Below are 18676 nucleotides of genomic sequence, written 5' to 3' on the forward strand. Positions count from 1 at the left end.
ACACTGTAATTAAATTTGAAAAAGTATATAAAAAGAAACTGATTATAACTGATTTTTAACATTGAAGTAACGAACGAATGACTACGCTAGAAATCAAATACGTCGGTTGCCATTGTTTGTCAGGTGTGTCGGTGAATCATAACGTTAAATACAATTTGGTAACTCGTTCAATGTCATCCATTGTCGATCTTTGCCCGAAGATATCGGTACACGTGATTTTCATAACGTTTGTGTTTGTCATTTGTATTAGAAATGTTCTCCAGGTTACTTTCATCGAGATTTCAAGAGGGGAATGGATCTATCTAAAATATGGCCCGATTTAAATGGAAAAGCATCGATGAACTTTCGATAAAAATACTCTCAGGAAGATATTCTTCCTATCGTTGTGTTTTCTCGTCAAGCAGTTCAAGTTTGTACACACAATGAAGATATTAAAATGTTCTAAACTAATTGTAATTGAGACAGGATTTTCTAGACGAAGACTCACTGACGAGTTCTAACTGGTAGATTTCTAACTTCTACACAAAATTAACTGTTTGAAAAAAAATTCGTAGATTCGTAATCCAGTATATATATTTTGAGGTAATATATAGACGAATACTTCGTAAAATTACATCCCAGTCTTGAAGAAAAATGTCCAAAAGTTATCTTATTTTTCATCCTGTCGCTCCGGTATAATCTCTTGATCCATTAATACAACTTCTCGAGTGATAATGTTTCTCACGTTTGCGTAATACTTATAATTTGCAAATGTTTCAGTGAACTACAAAATAACACATTCTCGTTTACTGTTGAATGCCTCACTTATAAGTTATGCCTCTGGCGTAACCGTTTAAATACACAACGTTTCGAGCGACAAAGTTTCTCACTTTTACGTAACATTTATAATTTACAAACGTTACGGTAAACTTACAAAATAACATTTATAATTCACAGTCAGAGTGAACTACAAAATAACACTTATAATTTATAAATGTTACGGTAAACTTACAAAATAACATTTATAATTTACAAACGTTACAGTAAACTACGAAATAACATTTATAATTCACAGTCAGAGTAAACTACAAAATAACACTTATAATTTATAAATGTTACGGTAAACTTACAAAATAACATTTATAATTTACAAACGTTACAGTAAACTACGAAATAACATTTATAATTTACAGTTACAGTAAATAACAAAATAACACTTATAATTTATAAATGTTACGGTAAACTTACAAAATAACATTTACAATTAACAAATGTTACAGTAAATCGTGAAATAACCGATTCTCGTTCACTGTTGGATGCCCAAAAGGAACACGAAATGATCACAAGGGGAATCACCTCGGTTGAACCATACAGGACGTTTACATCTTTAGCGAACCGGTATCGGGAGTGCACGTACAAGATATAATGTCCGTCGATAATGTTTCCCTGTCGGAAATTTACATACGGTTAGCCTAAATTTTCACCTCGACTACTCGCCCGTCCACTATTTCGTATAAATATAGATGTGACGCCGAATCGACGTCTTGTGTGAAAGTGTACGCCGTCTTGGTAGGAAGTGTTGTATTGTCTCCAATTGAATACGCTGCTCCTTTATTCGGTGCTCGAGGTGCGAGGGTATTAGCAGTATTCCTTTCGTGTGCATCGAGAGAAATAGTGTCCAGTGATAATGTGCATTCGCTCGATACTATGCGCAGTCGTCGTGATCACGACAGCGTGTGCCGTTAATTGCGAGGAAGTAAGTAACTGTTTCAGTAACGTTATTCTCATCCGCGTAGCACACTTTTCTTCGATGTCTTCTTTTTTTTTCTCGAGTTTTTATCGTAAACGAACCGAGAAAAATCAATCGAGAGATACATCCAATTCTCGTGTAAAAAGAAATCGACTCTTCCGTGTTTTGTATTTCCTCGAAGTTGTCCTTATCCACTTATCGTATTTTCTTACCGAGTTTTGTTTTCGAGTTCTTATCGTGAACGAGCCGGGAGAAGCGAATCGAGAGATTCTTTCGGTTTGCACAAGTAAAATGATATCGATTCTTCTGTATCGATGTTTCCTTAAAGTTACGTTTTCGGTAACGTTATCCTTATCCGCGTATCGCACATTTCTTCCAAGTTTTTGTTTTCGAGTTTTTATCGTGAACAAACTGGAAGAATCGAGGGATTCTTTCAGTTCCCGCGTAAAAAGAAATCGACTCTCCGGTATTTGCATTTTCTTACAGTTACCTTGTCGGTGATATTATCCTTATCTAAGTGTATTACACTTTTCCACCAAGTTTTTGCTTTCGAGCTTTTATCGTAAACGAACAGGGAACAGCGAATTGAGGAGTTTGCTCAGTTCTCGCGTAAAAAGAAATCGACTTTTCTATACCAGTATAGTATTTTCTTAAAGTTCCCGATTTCGGTAATGTTATCCTCGTTCGTGTGGTCCACTTTTCTTAGATGTTTCTGTTTTCGAGCTTTTATCGTAAACAAACAGGGAACAACGAATCAAGAGATCTGTTTAGTTTCCGCGAGAAAAGAAACTGACTTGCTTATATTAGCATTTTTTTAATGCTTGAAGTTTTGAACACATAATTAAGAAGCGTATTTCGAACAATATTCGAAATATTGTCAAAGTTAAAAGCCTATTTTATACTCGTCGAATTTTAAGATCTTTTTTTTTGGAAATTTTTTGTCAGGTCGTTGACCTCGCATTTAATACTGATTTAAGATTGAATTTTTGTATCTTACGTTTTAAAAAATTATTTAATTTTTGAAGATCGAGTACTAAAGAATTTATTAATGTTGAGTTCGTCTTGTCAACGCTGTTATGTTCAGAATTTTTTTCTTCAAAACTTATCGAAGTCAATAGTGCAATTTTTGTTTGATACTACAGTTCGTTGAAGCTTTTTATGCCAGAAGCAACTATTTTAGTGAAACGATAAATATCTTGTAACCAATGATTTACATTTATCTATGTTTCTGTGTTTGTGGCTGAATTTTAAATTGAAGGACATTTATCAAGAGCTGTTCTTATCCTGTTCTATACAGTTTATGTGTTTATATTGAGGACAGATAACGGAAATGAAATGTGTGCACAAACACGAATGTACTCTGCTCTTAAAATTTTTTATTTTAGTAATAAAAATAACATTTGTTTAGATTACATATACGTGTAACATTTAGTCGTAAATATTCAAATTATTTTTATATTTACATTTTTTTAGATTACAAATAATTCAACAGGAATAAATATTTATTATAGATTCGAACTCCAGTTATCGTCAAAGAAAACAGATTGAATGTTACGCTTTCCAATTCGACGGTTACGGATGATAAAAATTTTTGGGAATGGCTTTATGGTTTTGTAACGGCTGCTGGATCCACAACGACAACCACAACTGAACTTCCGGAACCAGTAAAGCAAGAAGAATGTTTGCCTTGCAGTAAGTTGTAATGTTCTTTATTCTGTATTTTAAAATTAAATTAGAACCACTGAAAAGTTGCATCTGAAAAAGTTGACATTGTATTCATATTCTATTCAAGGTATACAATCTTATATAAATAATAAAATAAAAATTCACGGAATACCGTTAACCATTTTTATTAAGCATTGAAAGAGTTGTATGACTGTAAAAACGGATCTGTATTATATTCCTTTTAGTAAAAGATAGCCAGGAAAGAATAATACGAAAGTAGATTTATTTAAAACAGTGTTTTCAAAAAGAAATAGAGCTCTATTGTAAGGAAATATTGAGTACGTTCTTAAATACGTACAATATTACAATATCAGATGAACTAGATTGAACCCTAAGGTATTCTATAGAATGTGGCCTAACAAACACCGAGAAGCGTATAGTAGGCGGTACGGAGACACAAGTTAATCAATACCCATGGATGGCATTAATGATGTTTAGAGGACGATTTTATTGCGGTGGAAGTGTTGTAAATTCTCGTTACGTATTAACTGCAGCCCACTGTGTTGACAGGTGATTTGATTTTTTTTTTTTGAATAATTTTCATACATAGGAAAGGAATTGTTTTCACTTTTTTATTATAATTAAAAATTCGGATCAACTTTCAAAAATTTAAAATCTACGATATTTGTGGAGAAAAATGATTATAATTTACATCATAAATAATAATAAATAATTGAACCAGATTTGACCCGAATTTAATGTCGATTCGAATATTGGAGCACGATCGAAATTCCACAACTGAGACCGAGGCGAAAGTGTTCAAAGTTGACAAAGTGATAAAGCACAATGGTTACTCGACTTTCAATTATAACAACGACATCGCATTGGTCAGACTGAAGGAGCCTATTCGATTCGAGGGAAAAATGAGACCCGTTTGTCTTCCGGAACGAGGTAAAATTCATAACTTAGCGATATCCAATAAAAATTTATTCTACACATATTCTACACCTTTAAAACATTTGTATCAGGTACAAATAAATTACAGATGCATAGTTTAGCGATCGATAAAACTCATCGAGAGAAACAAAAGAAAAGTGTTAAAAAAGAAATATCCGAAAGTAACAGTTCTATAATGTTTCGCGATAAAAACATTTTCTCATTCCTATTTCGTGAAACCATAATAACAAATAATATACCGAGTATGCGAATCAATACAATTCCATCTGAAATTTATTATTAATCGATTAATTGCGTCGCAGTGGAACCCGCTGGACAACTTTTTCCACCGAATCCAATTAGAAGAATTTTCGAATTTTTCTTTCATTTGAATAAAATTACATTCCCCAGCAAAAACATTCGCTGGTCTGATGGGTATAGTAACCGGATGGGGTGCACTCTCGGAGTCTGGCTCCATATCCGAGACGCTGCAGGAAGTCTCAGTGCCTATACTAACGAATACTGAGTGTCGCGCCACTAAGTATCCAGCACGTAGAATCACGGATAACATGCTTTGCGCTGGTTACAAAGAGGGGAACAAGGATTCGTGTCAGGTAAAATTAACAACAGACTTTTAGTTGCTCGTTTGATTCTGATTGCAATTATAATAACATTATTGTACAGTTTATGCGCCACATTTATACGCGTGCCCTGCTTTTGTACATTGACTCGTTTACTAATAAAATTCTCATTCGAATTTCAAATTTCTCCCCGATCAGGGAGACAGCGGTGGTCCTCTACACATCGCTAACGACAAGACGTACAACATAGTCGGTGAGATTCGCATTCTATCTCGTTCGTTAACAATGCTTTCCCATTACGTAATCGCGATGTGCGCGTCTCATTTGCAGGTGTCGTGTCCTGGGGCGAAGGATGCGCGAAACCTGGTTACCCGGGAGTATACTCCAGGGTGAATCGTTATTTGACTTGGATAAAGCGAAACACCGAGGACGCCTGTTACTGTTGATTCAATTCAAATTAGAATGACGAATATAACCGTCGTGGAACACAATACTCATCGACGTATTATCGACGCTCACAGGGGACCACGTGACACTTTGCACGCATACTGATGCCCATTTCGAGATCATCGACCACGAATCGGAGATACTTCGAATCGTGCGGTATTTATTCGTTGAGAGAGCTCGTGGTTGATTTACACCGGCGTTGTTCGGCTTGTTGGTGTACCGAAGGTGTCCATTTCCCTTATATAAATTCTCTACGTTATTGGAAAAAAGTCGAGCGACAAAGAGGTAGCCATGACAGTTAAGGAAGCTCATAGACGTTACGCACGATGTGTATTTTATAGCCGGAGAACACCAAAGCTCTCTTACAATCCGGTTCGAATAACGCTGGCCTACACGATAAAAGCTCAACGCTCTCCCCACCGTTCCCCATTCGTTCCTACGAGAGCGAGAGCGAGATGGAACGAGCCGGAAGGATCGAAAGTGAACGAAAAATCACACGAGACCAACGAATTGCATCTCGTTCTCAGGTTCGACGAGAAAGAAGCGAGAAACGAGTCTCCTTCGCGTTAAAAGCTCGCGCCCGGGCCGTATACTCTCAACGAATAAATATATACTTTTCGAGACGCAATATTTACGTGTTAGGGTTAAAGCGACAATGTAGCGAAATATGACGCGAGGTATTTTGCGTACATTTAATTTAATAGCTCCTCGTTATTTATTTATTTACTATGTTCTAGATGATTGATTTCTGCGACGGATACGGCGATGCAAAGCTCCTTTTCGGGGGGTTTCTATCATACGTTGACACGAATATCGCACACGCGACGAAGCAATTGAAAGTTAAGGCACGTACCTCGCCTCGTTCGATTCGTAACACGCGGGAAAGAAAGTCACGGGACTTTCTCTGTTCATTTCGACTTGGAATTTCGGTGAAAACTCACGTACCCGTCACGACACCCGCGCGAGGCTCTGATTTCGTCGAGTGGGATGTTCGTGTTTTTTTGTTTTTTTTTTTTACCGTTTCGGTGTACTTTTCACAGATACGCCACGACGAAACGTCGAATATTTAATTAAATATTCGGATACGATCCGGAGAAAAAAGAAATTCGCGTTCCCTGTTCCGGGAGCAACGCTTTGACGCGAGCTTTCGACGATACTCAACTTTTGATACTCCAAATACTTTGAAATTATTTTATTACGATAAGCGACGTTGCTCGTGCGATTGTAAACTCGTACCATTCGGTTACGAGATCTAATAATAATAATAACGACGACAAGAATAACGTTGTATTTATTACACTATAAAAAGGAGAAACACGAGGACGTGAGATCAGTATGGAACATAAAAACAGAAAGAAAGTATCGCTAAGGGCTAGAGACACGGGACAGAATTTTTACTTGAATCCAGAACGAGTGAAAGGTAAGTAAGGATTTCCGGAAACAAGCGGCTGCGTATGTTCTACAATCTATCCTAAACAAAAACGTAGCTGAGATTTCAAGAAGGAAACGGTTTCGAACGAGATCTTTGAAATACAATTTCTACGTCTTCGATACTCGTAGCTATTGAACAATAGCTGAATGGTTTGCAGTGTTACACGAACGAAAGACTCGATTATATTCAACGTACTCGTGGATCGACATTTAGGTAAACGTACGTGGATCGTGATATATCTACAATATCGTTTCGTGGTAAAACTGTGAAATTGTGACTCTTACCTATTAATGATAACATGCGCGTTCGCTTGTCAAGAGAACGATCTCGATCGCGTTTAATCACGATAGCGCCGAGCACTCGATCCAACTGTTGAAACACAGTGTAATTCGACGGTTACTTAAATATTCATTCCCGTACCGTTCAGTTACGCGTTAAACATCGGTGACTAGGGATCCTTCGGTGGGTGTAGCTTCTTCGACCGTGATCTCGATGGTCGTTTCCGCTTTGTCGAACAACCAATACGTCTCCATGTTGCCTTTTCCCTGCGTGAAACGTTTAAACGGAGATGATCACGCGTTTCAAAACCAGATACGAAAGCTGAACTTTTCGTAGTACGAACCTTGACCCAAACTAGACCGCGTGACTCAATGCGCCAACGGTCCTCGGGTAATAGTGCTTTGGTGTCCGCCGAGATGTGTACCTTCCCTGGCTGTGTTATAAAAATTGTGGAGAGAGAAAGAATAACATTTTTATGAAGTTTAATTAAACCCGCGGGTACAATGAAAGATAAAGTTTTCGAATTTTCTCGACAGTTGACCGAAAGTACAGTCGAACTTGGATGTAAGTGTCTCGAGTTTCTCGAAAGACGTCCTTTATTTACTTTTTACGGCATGTACATTTGTTGATCATCGAGAGTAGTAAAATTGCTGATGAATAAAGTTTTCGAACGTTACGTTTCTGCTGAATTCTATTGCTCTCAGAATGATCGTTCGAAATTGATCAAACCTTTACGAAAACTTGTCTAAATATTGGGTTGTTCGGAAAGTCATTTCGTTTTCCAATATGGAGAGTATATAATTTCATAAAATGTTTATGCACACTCTAAAAAAATTGTGTTTCATTTTCACCAAAGAAAAAACGAAATGACTTTCCGAACAACCCAATAGTATCGATCGAGTAAATTTCTCATCGAGTGACACGTATCCTTTTATAAAAATAAAAATGTAGGTTTGTTCAGAGTAGGTAATACTCCTTGCACTTATTGCACACTATTCGTTGCACTCTTCGACGTTTACGAGAGAAAATAAGACGAACAAATGTCTGGTGTCTACGAGGTAATTATTATACGTATTATCGTAAATAAAAATTGGTCATGCATTGAATTAATTTTGCACAAACACGTGATAAGATATTTCACACGAGAATAATCGACTATGTAAAAGTATCTTAACTACTTTCAAACTGTCTTTGAAACTGATCCGATGGAGTGTCGATCCACGTTCTTCAATCGTCACAAATGAACAATAGAAACAGTGGCGCGCCTAGTAAATGTTCTTCGAATCGAAATTTCATAACAAAAGCGTCGATGTTAATTTATTTTCGAGCGAAGTATCGAACTTTTCGGTTACATCACGATGTCCCCGTTTGTCGCGTTCTTACACTCAGACACATTTGGCCCGTTCTGTTAGATTCACGTTCTATTATACAAGCGAACTTACCAAACTGGTTGTCTGCATTCTGGACGCGGTATTCACCGTGTCGCCGAAGAAGCAATATCTAGGTACTTTGATGCCAACAACACCTGCCACAGCTGGTCCAGAATGAATTCCTAAGAAAGTGGAGCACGTTTGTACGTAGTCGCGTTCATTCTCGTTGAATCTCTCGAAAATGTTAGAAAATAACCGCCAACTATCTCCGAGAAAACGGTTTGGACGAAGCGAAAAGATCGTTTAAAACGGATCGGGGGGCGATGTTACCTATGCGAATCTGTATATCAAGACCAGATGGTAGCTTGAGAGATTGAACGTGCTTGATCAGCTGCAAGGAAACGTTTGCAATGTTTTGGGCATGGGTTTCGGTCCTGTCGGGTGCCCCACTAGCCGCCATGTAAACTCGACCAACAGTCTCTACCTGTTGAGGCACGTAAAGAATAAAGTAACGCGTCGAGAAAAAAATTATACGAACGTTTTACCGCGACGAGTGCTTTCGATAAGACGCAAAAGTGTTATTGTGATGTGCTTAGAGTGTCGCGATGGACTTACTTTGTACACGTTGAACTCGTCCATCAGGGAGTCGAAACACGAGAAGACCGCGTTCATCGACGAAACGATGTCCATTGCACCCTCGATGGTCGAGTAATCGAAGTCGCAGAGTTCGCAGAACAAGACGGTGATAGACTCGAACGACTAGGAACAAGAAGAAACGTTACTCTAATTACCCGTTAATCGTGTTCTCGAAATTCCGCCAATAGCAATAAACGTTGGTTTGACCTCTCCGCCATCTTCGCGATTAAAAGTTCCCGAGTACTTTTCCCCGAAAGAAGTTTCTTCGGAAATCTCGAGTGTTCTGCACATAAACTCGTCATCCATCTGATAGGTCTCCGCGAAAGAATTAGCGATTTAATTCAATTTGATTTAAGAATATTAATTTACAGTGATTACTTCAAATTGGGATTACGATTCGGTGCACGGTGAGAGATGACATTTAAAACCATCGGAATTGTTCTGACTTCTTGGATCGGTTGGGCATTCAATATTCTTGGAACTTCGTGAACTTTATTATTGGGACGTTGTTTGAATATTAATGCAGCACAGCTTCCCGTATCCGAACTAGTAAGGGGACATATAAGGTGTTCGTATAATGGAACACACCTCTGATAGCAAACTGCATTTACTCGAATGGACACAATGAGAATTGAGTCGTGTAAATATTTAAGAATCTTATATTTTTGCGACAGCTGTAGCGCGTAAATAATCTACGATAGATGATTCGGATACGAGAAACTCTATTGTACTCGTTTTTTGACCTAAAGCTGTAATTGCATCGCTGTTGTTTCCTGTACGTTAAAAGCAAAACTGTCACATATTTCGACGCGAGAGCTCCTTTGTGATAGCAATGGCGCGTAAATAATCTACGATAGATTATTCCAATACAGGAGGCTCTATTGTACTCGTTTTTCAACCTAAGCTGTAATTGCATCGTTGTTGTTTCCTGTACGTTAAAAGCAAAACTGTCCCATATTTCGACGCGAGAGCTCCTTTGTGATAGCTATGGCGCGTGAATAATCTACGATAGATTATTCGGATACAGGAGACCCTATTGTACTCGTTTTTCAACCTAAGCTGTAATTGCATCGCTGTTGCTTCCCGAACGTTAGAAACAAAATTGTCCAATACTCCGCGACGTGAGAACTTAACGCTTTAATAAATTCTCTGTATCGTGCCGCGTGATCGGTTAATGCTTCATTGTTTGATACCTCACAAGTGCTCAAAGGGCTCGCACCGGCGCGTAATCGATCAGCGACTGTCTGAGGAATCATTGAATACAAAAGCTCGTCGCTTTTGTTTTTCCAACGATCCAGGAGCGCGTAGCTATTTTCCAGTTCGGTAGATCTCTGCTCCGCTCTCTCGAACATCATCTCCAATCTGAGTGCAAGAGGTCCGGAGAAAAATGTCGAGAAACGTTACGTAAAAATAGTAGAGCAACGGGTCATTTAATTCTATTGGGAATTAAAAAATAACAGCGTACCTTCCGCAGTGCTGCCATCCTGCAAGAACCAACTCTCGACTCAGACCGTGAGGGTTCAGATCGTTCAGGTACAATCCCATGTTAAGCAGTTCGTCTAAACTGTTGATTCTGTCGAATTTTATTACATCTTTCTGTTACGTTTATTTTTTTTAATTTTTTTCATTGTTCGATAAATTGTTTCGTCGATCGATGACGTTATTTTTTCGTCATTCCGTTTTTTCTTGTGTATACTTACAATGGGCTACATAGGAAAATGATCGCTTTGATGTCGTCGATATACCTCATTTGACCTTTTAACAAAATACTCCTAGCACCTTGACTTCCTCGTCTATCTAATCCTGAGCTCGTACTGGCTGTATTGTCCGAGTTCGACGAAGCATGGTTATCGTTTACTCTGATGAGTTCTAGCTCAAACATCACCGAATGCAAATACATCACCTGTGTAAATACATGGACATTGTTACTTCGCTCGAAGCTTTTGCAAATGCGACTACCATGCGAATTATTGGCTCGTTATGAAATCTATTAAAGTGGAACGTACCGTTGGTATAATTGTCACATCGGAGAGTTTATGAAAGAATGGATTGTTTTTCTTGAAAACATTATTAAAAGGCAATTTTTAAAACGAGTTGTTAATTTATCGAGAAATTTACGAGGAAGCTGTTAAATGAGAATATTTGACCGGAGAAGTAACTGAAAAGCAACTATTTCGATTGAATTATTAATCGATTGATGTTTGATTGTAACAGAATTTACAATTTAAACGTTTAATATTGAATCGTAATGATTATTTGCTCAAGTGTTTGATTTTGTACTCGATACTGATTCGAAACCATTAAATGCTTTGACTTGCGTAAACAAAATCTAAACGATTAGATTTCAAGAACGAAAAATGGAACATTTTCTTCGATATCTGATAACGAATGTGCTCTTACGTTTCCCCAAGTAAAGGAAATCCCTTTAGGCCTACGTAGTTTAAAGACTTCCATGATATGTTTGTCCAGGATGGATGTGTTGCCACCCCATGCTTGAAATAGTTTATCACCAATTCCCAGTATGTGCATATCCTTATTTATCACGACCCCAAATGGAAATAGCCTTAAGAGGAACTTGCAGGACACCGGTGCTAGTTCCCGTCCTAGCGGAGTTTTCATTTTGTTGTTCTTCGCGATCTAATAATTTCGAACATCACACCATAAAATGTAATAATTATCTACAATATGGACAGGTTTTGGTACTATAAATTCGGACAACAATTTTCTTACTATTTACAGGGTAAATAGAAATGATTCAGTTAGAAGTAAAAACAGAATATTCTTCGTAATTTAACAAGTATCGGAGTAGTTAATTTTAATAATTATTAAATTGTTTCGTAAGTACATAGGGAATGGCCAACAATGGCGTACGATTACTTACATATTCACGATTGTCAAAATCAATTCTAAATTTAACCAACACATTCCTGGACCCTGGAATATTATTCGAAGATTCTAATACGCTAATATTCAAATCCGTTTCATAAAGCTCTTTAGCTATTTGAAATAACTGACCTGTTGAAAATGGGAAAATAAGTCTGAGTATCAATGGAAATCATTATATGGAAATCTAACGTGAATATCACCTGAATTTATCTATTACGTCGTATATATGCAGTCGACATTTGATTACAAAATTCGAATAACATGAAACTATTTTATAAGTAAGAACGAGTTTTCAATCATTTAAATAAATTCAGGGCGAAAGTATTTTTTTCCCAATTACAGAGATTTTATTATGAAATTTGCAGTAGCGGAGTTTAAAAATACAACTATTTTATTTGTTCGTTGTTTGTGGGAGTCGACGGAAGATAAATAAGTAATGAAAGTGTAACAGGAAATCTTTTATTCGCTTTCAAGATATAAAAAGAAAGTTGATTTACTTCTCGATTGACCTGATATCGAATACCATCGAGAGATCAAATCGAAAGATTTATTTCGTGTGCAACCACTCGTAGTTAATCATAAGGAACGAATATATTTTTTCCATGAAAAGTGTTTGCATAAATTAAACAGAAAATATCTTACCCATAAGATAATGTGTAAAACCTTGCCTAGTGCTTCGATACACTAATACTACACCCTGTGGGTCAACGTGTGTAGTATACATCGAAGGGCTTTTCATTTTTGGATACGTGAATCTCATTTGCATATGAATATTGTCGACACTTTGCAAAAAGTCGCAGAAATAACGACCAGTGGCTTTCACCGTGCAGGCGTACCTATTACAAAAATCATAATTACTGCAGCATTCGAATTCAGAGAAATTTCAGTTGCTGTTTTTCGTTATTTTTGTTGCATCGAAGCGTTTCGTATTTTTCGATGAACAGCTGCTTCGTTGACGTGAAATAAATTATACATATAATTCATAAATAATTTCAACTGTTTCCCCATTTGCGTATCCAATTTAACGTAAAATTACAAAAAGATACGAATATTCATTTATTTTATATCACCATTAAGGGAACAATAACGTCGAGAAGAAATAAGTCTGCGTCGATGTCTACACCTCGACCCGAAAAATATTAACGCCGTTGTCGATAGTTTTTATTTTGCACACGTGTTTATTTTCAATTTCAATATGAAAAAGTTACTTTTACAAATAGTGCCCATACACTAAAGTGATTTATCTCGTCTGTCGATATTTATCAACTATATCTACTGTCTTGAATTGGCGAATCGTGAAAAGCGTGTTCCACTTCACGCTCAGATAATCACCTCTCTTGAGACACGGAAAACTGATAAGATCGGGCATCAACCGATCCTTATCGCTCTAACTACACTAATTGTAAGTAATTGAGGCAATCGAAGAAATCGTCTGTAACAACCTTTACTTCGTGTATCACGAATTAGAAAGAAAAATAAAATGGGGTTGTTAAGCTTAATTAAAGCAATACGCCATCGATTGTTCGAAAATGCAAAGAGAGACTTGACCGAATATTAAATCGAACGCAATGAAATATTAATTAATGGGGGTGCCTAATGGAACCGTGGCAATTGTCGCTGGAAATAATTTATTGTACAGCGCATAGTTTACCGGTGTCTGGTGGCAATTAAACGGTTTAATTAACGCGATCCTAAATCCATACTTGTGGTACGGATTATGTCCAGTCACATGTCCTGATGCATGCGATCATTAAGAAAAGGCTTCGATTCTGTTCGTGGCATTACTCCGATTTTAGAGTACCCACTTTCATTGGAAAGTATTTCCAAACTAATTGTCATTGCGATGCAATGAAATAAATGATCGGAGATACGGTATACGTTCGTTAAGAAACGGTTTAGATCATTCGTGTGCGCAATCACTTACCCTAAGTTGCTGAAAAATCTAACGAAACATTTGCCGAAGAATTGCATCACATTGTCTACGGTATCGCTACTGAGTGTGGCCAAAGCAGCAGCCAAATTGGTCATGAGGTCGTCAGGGTATATTTGTCGTGTGTTAAAAACCATATGCTTGCAATCAGCTCTTTCCAAAAGTTGACGCCATATGTCGTCTCCGTACTCTAACTGCAACCAGAAGTTCATTTTATTATTATCGGTATATCGATGTCCATTATGTCACGTACTATATTATTCGAATCGACTCGACGTTTCGTAGAAGTTTAACGAGTCGACGTGGAATTAGTAAAGCACTCAATGGCCGAATTTAGTATTAATGCAGAGGGTAGTTTGGACATTCAATCGAGGGGTGGATACGTTACTTTATCATGGTATAATAATTAAAACAATAGAACGTATACTATAATTCCGAATTAATATATTAAATTGAGCATTCTCTGCTTTTACAACCAACGACTCAATTGTTCTTTCTGATACGATTATTCGTTAAGAGCGAAACAATCACACCGAATGTTAGAAACGGTGCATGTTTTTCGCGAAGCTACTTTTACACTATCTAAATTAAATGCAACAATTCTATGGAAATGTCGTATGATTTGCACATATGTATCGGTGATATATATTTTTGCAACGCTATCGGGTCGTCCGAAAGTAGAAACGAATTCGAGCTCGACGTGGCAAGTTCTGGATTTATATTTTAATCTACGATTGTTTTATTATCAATGTCATCTTGACATTGACAGATTCGTTTTTTAATTAAATTTATGGAAAACAGTCGGCCGGTTTCATTTTATTACATCTCGCGGAGATCTCGCCATTGAATGCGTGATCGATTTCCAATGAAAGTAGCTTAGAAACAGCGAGAGAAGAGGATATAAAAGGATAGGACGTGTAGCCATTTCTATTATGCTCGAGGGAATATTTTCTTTCTTCGCGCCTGCTTTTGTTCCTTTTTTTCACGGAAAAAAGCCAAGGTGTTATACATTATGTTGCGACCACCGTTCATACATAATGTTTACGAAAACAGTCGACGCTAATAGAGAAATCTAGCATACCGTGAAAATTAAAAAATTTCTTTCCCTTTGCAACGGAATTACCGACGGTACTATTTCATATTAAATGTTTGCTCGAAACTCGTCCGAAAGTAATAAAATTTCCCTTCATTTTATTTAACGTTGATCCATGTCGATTAATATATTTTCAATTGATAGTAATTGTCATTCTCGAGCTTTGTGAAGCAACGGAGGTAAATGTAATAAAAAAGTTATATTACCGCGGAGAACCGTAGAAGGTGTTCTTTATTCAAATTAGATCAATCAAACAATGAAACGAACACGTGGTAAAAATTTCTCGTAAAGTTTCAGAACGTGATTATGTAGCTTATAACTTAGCAAGTGTACGAAAAGCTATTGATCCTCCGTATACACGAAACATTGATTCCGACAATCAAGCCAATTTCTGACCCTCCGTAGGATAATCAATGTTTCTTCTACCATAATGACCGCGATCACGAAAATGAATACTGTTTCCACACTAATGGAACCTCTCGAGATTCAATATACCAAATGGACACGCAAATTTCTCGAAGCAAAGCGTACAAATTTAATAATCAAATTTGAATCGTGTTCTGGCAACACGTGGGCGTCGGAAAGTATGCTCGCGTGTATTTAACTATTGCAAGAAATGATTATTTCCGATTAGTACGATCATTTACAATGTGCCTTATTCGAATACATTATTCAAACGAAACTAAATTACACGTACGAATTGTACCAAAGTTTACGTATTTGGTGGTAAAATCTTCTCGAATCTATTCCTTTTCAAAGTTCGATTCATTATTCTGTATCCCCGAGCTGCGTTTCAACAATTACCCTCTTTCTGATTGAACAGTTAATTGCCTATAAAGAGTTCAATTTCTACAAGTGATCTAATCAATGAAGCCAACTGTGACAATGTATATACTAATAACGTGTGTACGTATGTGCAGCATTTTGGGCAATGAAAAATCTCTACGATGAAATTATTTAATCGTGAGAGATCTAAAAGTGTGTTACCGCAAACATTTGTTGAACGACGTTTCAACAAATTTAATCAACGTCTGAAGTCATTCGGAACCGTTAGGTGAGGACTGTAGCGAACCGGTGTACAATTATTTAATCGTGAGAAATCTAAAAGTGTGTTACTCTAAACATTCGTTGAACGACTTTGCGTTAATAATTAATTGAATTATCGACAACGATTTAATACACAAACATTGCATTAGGAAACGAATCAACAGGTGTCCTTAAGCGTCGAAAAGACAATGCTATTTTTAAAACTTTGTGCAATTAAGGTGCTGTACCGAAAGGAAGTACCGAAGTTCATCCATATTCAGGTACCTCGTTTATTGCGTACCTTCAAACCATTTCCTCTGACGCGTACGTGACACTTTTTACAAACGATTGATTATTTGGAGACGATACGATAAATCAATAATTTACACGCCAGTTCATAAATACGTCGACATATTCTCTGCATAGACTCGCCTCGTTTCTATTATAAATTCGAACCGTAACGTTAACAAATTCACTCTATGGTAACAACCGTAGGGTATATTTATCCAGAAACGTAATTTTTCAAGGTTCGGTGAAAATTCATCGACTTTTGCAGAATTCGAGACATTTGTTTCTGGTATCGACATTTAAATAAGTTGAATATCTCAAGGCGATCAAGAAAAGACAGAAATCTTCGCTGTGAAACTGAGACATCCAGGATATTGGGGAAAAGTATCGTATTACAGATCCGATCAGGCTTTTCTGTATTTTCTACCTTCGATAAAGATTCCTTTCAATTTATTTTTTATCGTAGATGGACGTCTCGATCGAATAATATTTGTTACATAAAAAACGATTAATGTACGCTATTTATCTCTCGTTGTTCACCCTAGAGAAGATGTAAATAATAAGAGAGGGAATTTTTGATAGATTCTCTGAATCAATTTAATTAAAAAAATATCACAAATTTTACGTATCCATCGAATATATATTTGTATATTTTGGTGTTTTTTTCATAACGATATAGACAGTTTGATATAGATCCTCGAATAAACGGCCGCGAGAGATTCAATAACACTTTTATTTTATTGGCAACTAACACCGTTCCTATGTTCTAGCTTTTCAATCTTTCACGCGTAATTTCGAAAATAGAAAAATCACCGTCCCGTGTATCCCAGTGCGCTAAAGGGTGATGCATTGCCTCGCAGCGAAGCAGACGTATTACACGAATTAATCCACGTTAGTATTAACGATATACGTGATTATTACCGAGCACGGTCGTCGCTAGATTTGAAGCGTACCGTAAATCTTATCGAAATGTGAGAAAATCTCAAATTCTTTCAGAATTTCGAACGGAAATACAAAAATCCGGTGACAAATTTTAACACGAAATTATACCCATGGTGCAGGTGCACGAACCGTGATGGAATTCAACGAATCAACGATATCGGTCGCGTTTAGAAGATCTTTCTTTGTCAGTTCAATTGGCGCGAATTGGCCTGATCAGAATTAAGACTCGGTACGTGCTTTCCATTTCGTTTGTTCCTGTTCCCTTCTGACCGTCGCTAGCCGACTGAAAGAAATCTTCCATCGTGTACCATGGCTTCAAAACCCACATACACACACGCGCACACTCGTTGAAAAGACACACCATGGTACAAAAAAAAAAAAGAAAGAAAAAAAGAAAAAACAAGCCATAGAGAAATCGTACCAACTCGATCAAGGGGGTTAGGATTTAACACTCGCGCGTTACAAACCTGCACGAAGTGCTGCACACTCTCCAACAGCATTCCGTACATTGTGCCCACGGGTGTTGTGCGCGGTTTATTGCCTCACCGTGCGAGAAATCGTGAAAATCGTGTGTTTCGCGATCACGCAGTCGTCTGGCCGCGGAACGTGTCGCATCGTCGCGGCCCGTACGCGCTCTCCCCGCTTTCAAGTTAGACGTTTCGCGCCATCGGCACGAACGGCGTGCGCGTCATTTCGGCGGGTCCTTGTCCCTTTGCCCGTGAAGTGTGTGAGACTGATCCGGTACGGCCACGCGCGCCGTACTTTGAGTTTCAGCTGTTCAGCCGCGGGGGTAATTCCAACCCGGGTGGAAGCAGGGTGGTTGCAATATCCGCGCGGACTGCGTGCGCAGGCCCCGGCGCAGTTGCTTCGAGACTTTTAACACCTGGTCGCGTTCAACGACGCGGGACGTCCATCGTGGAGAACCGTCGTTCTTTTCCCGTGGAAACTTCAACCAGCCGCGATGATCGCCATTCGGTGGCCGTGAACGATTAAAGAAAAGGTGTTCGGGGATGTTTGCGCTCGATGCATCCGGTTGGAATTAAATCGAAACCCGGCTTCGTTTGGCTTCGAAGTGAATTCGAATTGGCCTTTATCCGTACACGTAGCATGTAATCACTGTGACGCGTTCTAATCGGTTATCTTGTCCGATGGATCGATCGATACCGAGTAAACGAATCGTCAGTTTCGACCGGTTGCTTCGTTCGAATGTCTCTTGTTCGAGGCTGAGCGTTTCTTGTTCGGGGGCTGGATTCAAAGTAAACGTGAACGGGTGTGTGTACCTTTCATTTGACGTTTATTCGTTTTGTCCCGTTTACTCGTACGTACACGTTACAGCTTGTCCGATGATTACGCCTCGATAAGTGGTACGTCCACTTCGATAACCGAATCTGATCGAAACGTAATTGAAACGAAAGCTAACAACCTGAAACTTAATC

At 37.9% G+C, this 18676-nt stretch overlaps 2 protein-coding genes across 2 annotated transcripts; one reads left to right on the forward strand and one right to left on the reverse strand.

The window, feature by feature from the left end:
• Nucleotides 1–1666: 1666 nt before the first annotated feature.
• LOC143148902 (trypsin-1) lies at nucleotides 1667–5754 on the forward strand. The gene is made up of 7 exons (XM_076315708.1): nucleotides 1667–1735; nucleotides 3241–3421; nucleotides 3802–3964; nucleotides 4137–4345; nucleotides 4742–4944; nucleotides 5110–5164; nucleotides 5242–5754. Exons 1-7 carry the CDS (start codon nucleotides 1667–1669, stop codon nucleotides 5355–5357), a joined length of 996 nt encoding a protein of 331 aa, XP_076171823.1. The 3' UTR covers nucleotides 5358–5754.
• Nucleotides 5017–17924, reverse strand: LOC143148901 (soluble guanylate cyclase 89Da-like). Its single transcript, XM_076315707.1, has 13 exons — nucleotides 17708–17924; nucleotides 13886–14085; nucleotides 12604–12797; nucleotides 11957–12090; nucleotides 11476–11712; nucleotides 10776–10978; nucleotides 10541–10648; nucleotides 10269–10437; nucleotides 9055–9198; nucleotides 8770–8923; nucleotides 8512–8621; nucleotides 7413–7502; nucleotides 5017–7335 (listed from the first exon to the last, which is right to left on the reverse strand). The coding sequence occupies exons 1-13, from the start codon at nucleotides 17747–17749 to the stop codon at nucleotides 7225–7227; spliced, it is 1896 nt and encodes a 631-aa protein (XP_076171822.1). The 5' UTR covers nucleotides 17750–17924; the 3' UTR covers nucleotides 5017–7224.
• Between the last annotated feature and the right edge of the window lie 752 nt (nucleotides 17925–18676).

Source organism: Ptiloglossa arizonensis, chromosome 7, assembly GCF_051014685.1.
Source record: "Ptiloglossa arizonensis isolate GNS036 chromosome 7, iyPtiAriz1_principal, whole genome shotgun sequence".
Lineage (NCBI taxonomy): Eukaryota > Metazoa > Arthropoda > Insecta > Hymenoptera > Colletidae > Ptiloglossa > Ptiloglossa arizonensis.

What these genes read in the sequence shown, in the direction of transcription:
- LOC143148902 (XM_076315708.1), top strand. Translation starts at nt 1,667, where the DNA reads ATGTGCATTCGCTCGATACTATGCGCAGTCGTCGTGATCACGACAGCG. An exon ending in AGAAGAATGTTTGCCTTGCA is followed by an intron (nt 3,422 to 3,801) that starts GTAAGTTGTAAT and finishes GGTATTCTATAG; the next exon opens with AATGTGGCCTAACAAACACC. An exon ending in GGAACAAGGATTCGTGTCAG is followed by an intron (nt 4,945 to 5,109) that starts GTAAAATTAACA and finishes CTCCCCGATCAG; the next exon opens with GGAGACAGCGGTGGTCCTCT.
- LOC143148901 (XM_076315707.1), bottom strand. Translation starts at nt 17,749, where the DNA reads ATGTACGGAATGCTGTTGGAGAGTGTGCAGCACTTCGTGCAG. An exon ending in GTGTGCAGCACTTCGTGCAG is followed by an intron (nt 14,086 to 17,707) that starts GTTTGTAACGCG and finishes TTCTGGTTGCAG; the next exon opens with TTAGAGTACGGAGACGACAT. An exon ending in TTTCCTTTACTTGGGGAAAC is followed by an intron (nt 10,979 to 11,475) that starts GTAAGAGCACAT and finishes GTATTTACACAG; the next exon opens with GTGATGTATTTGCATTCGGT.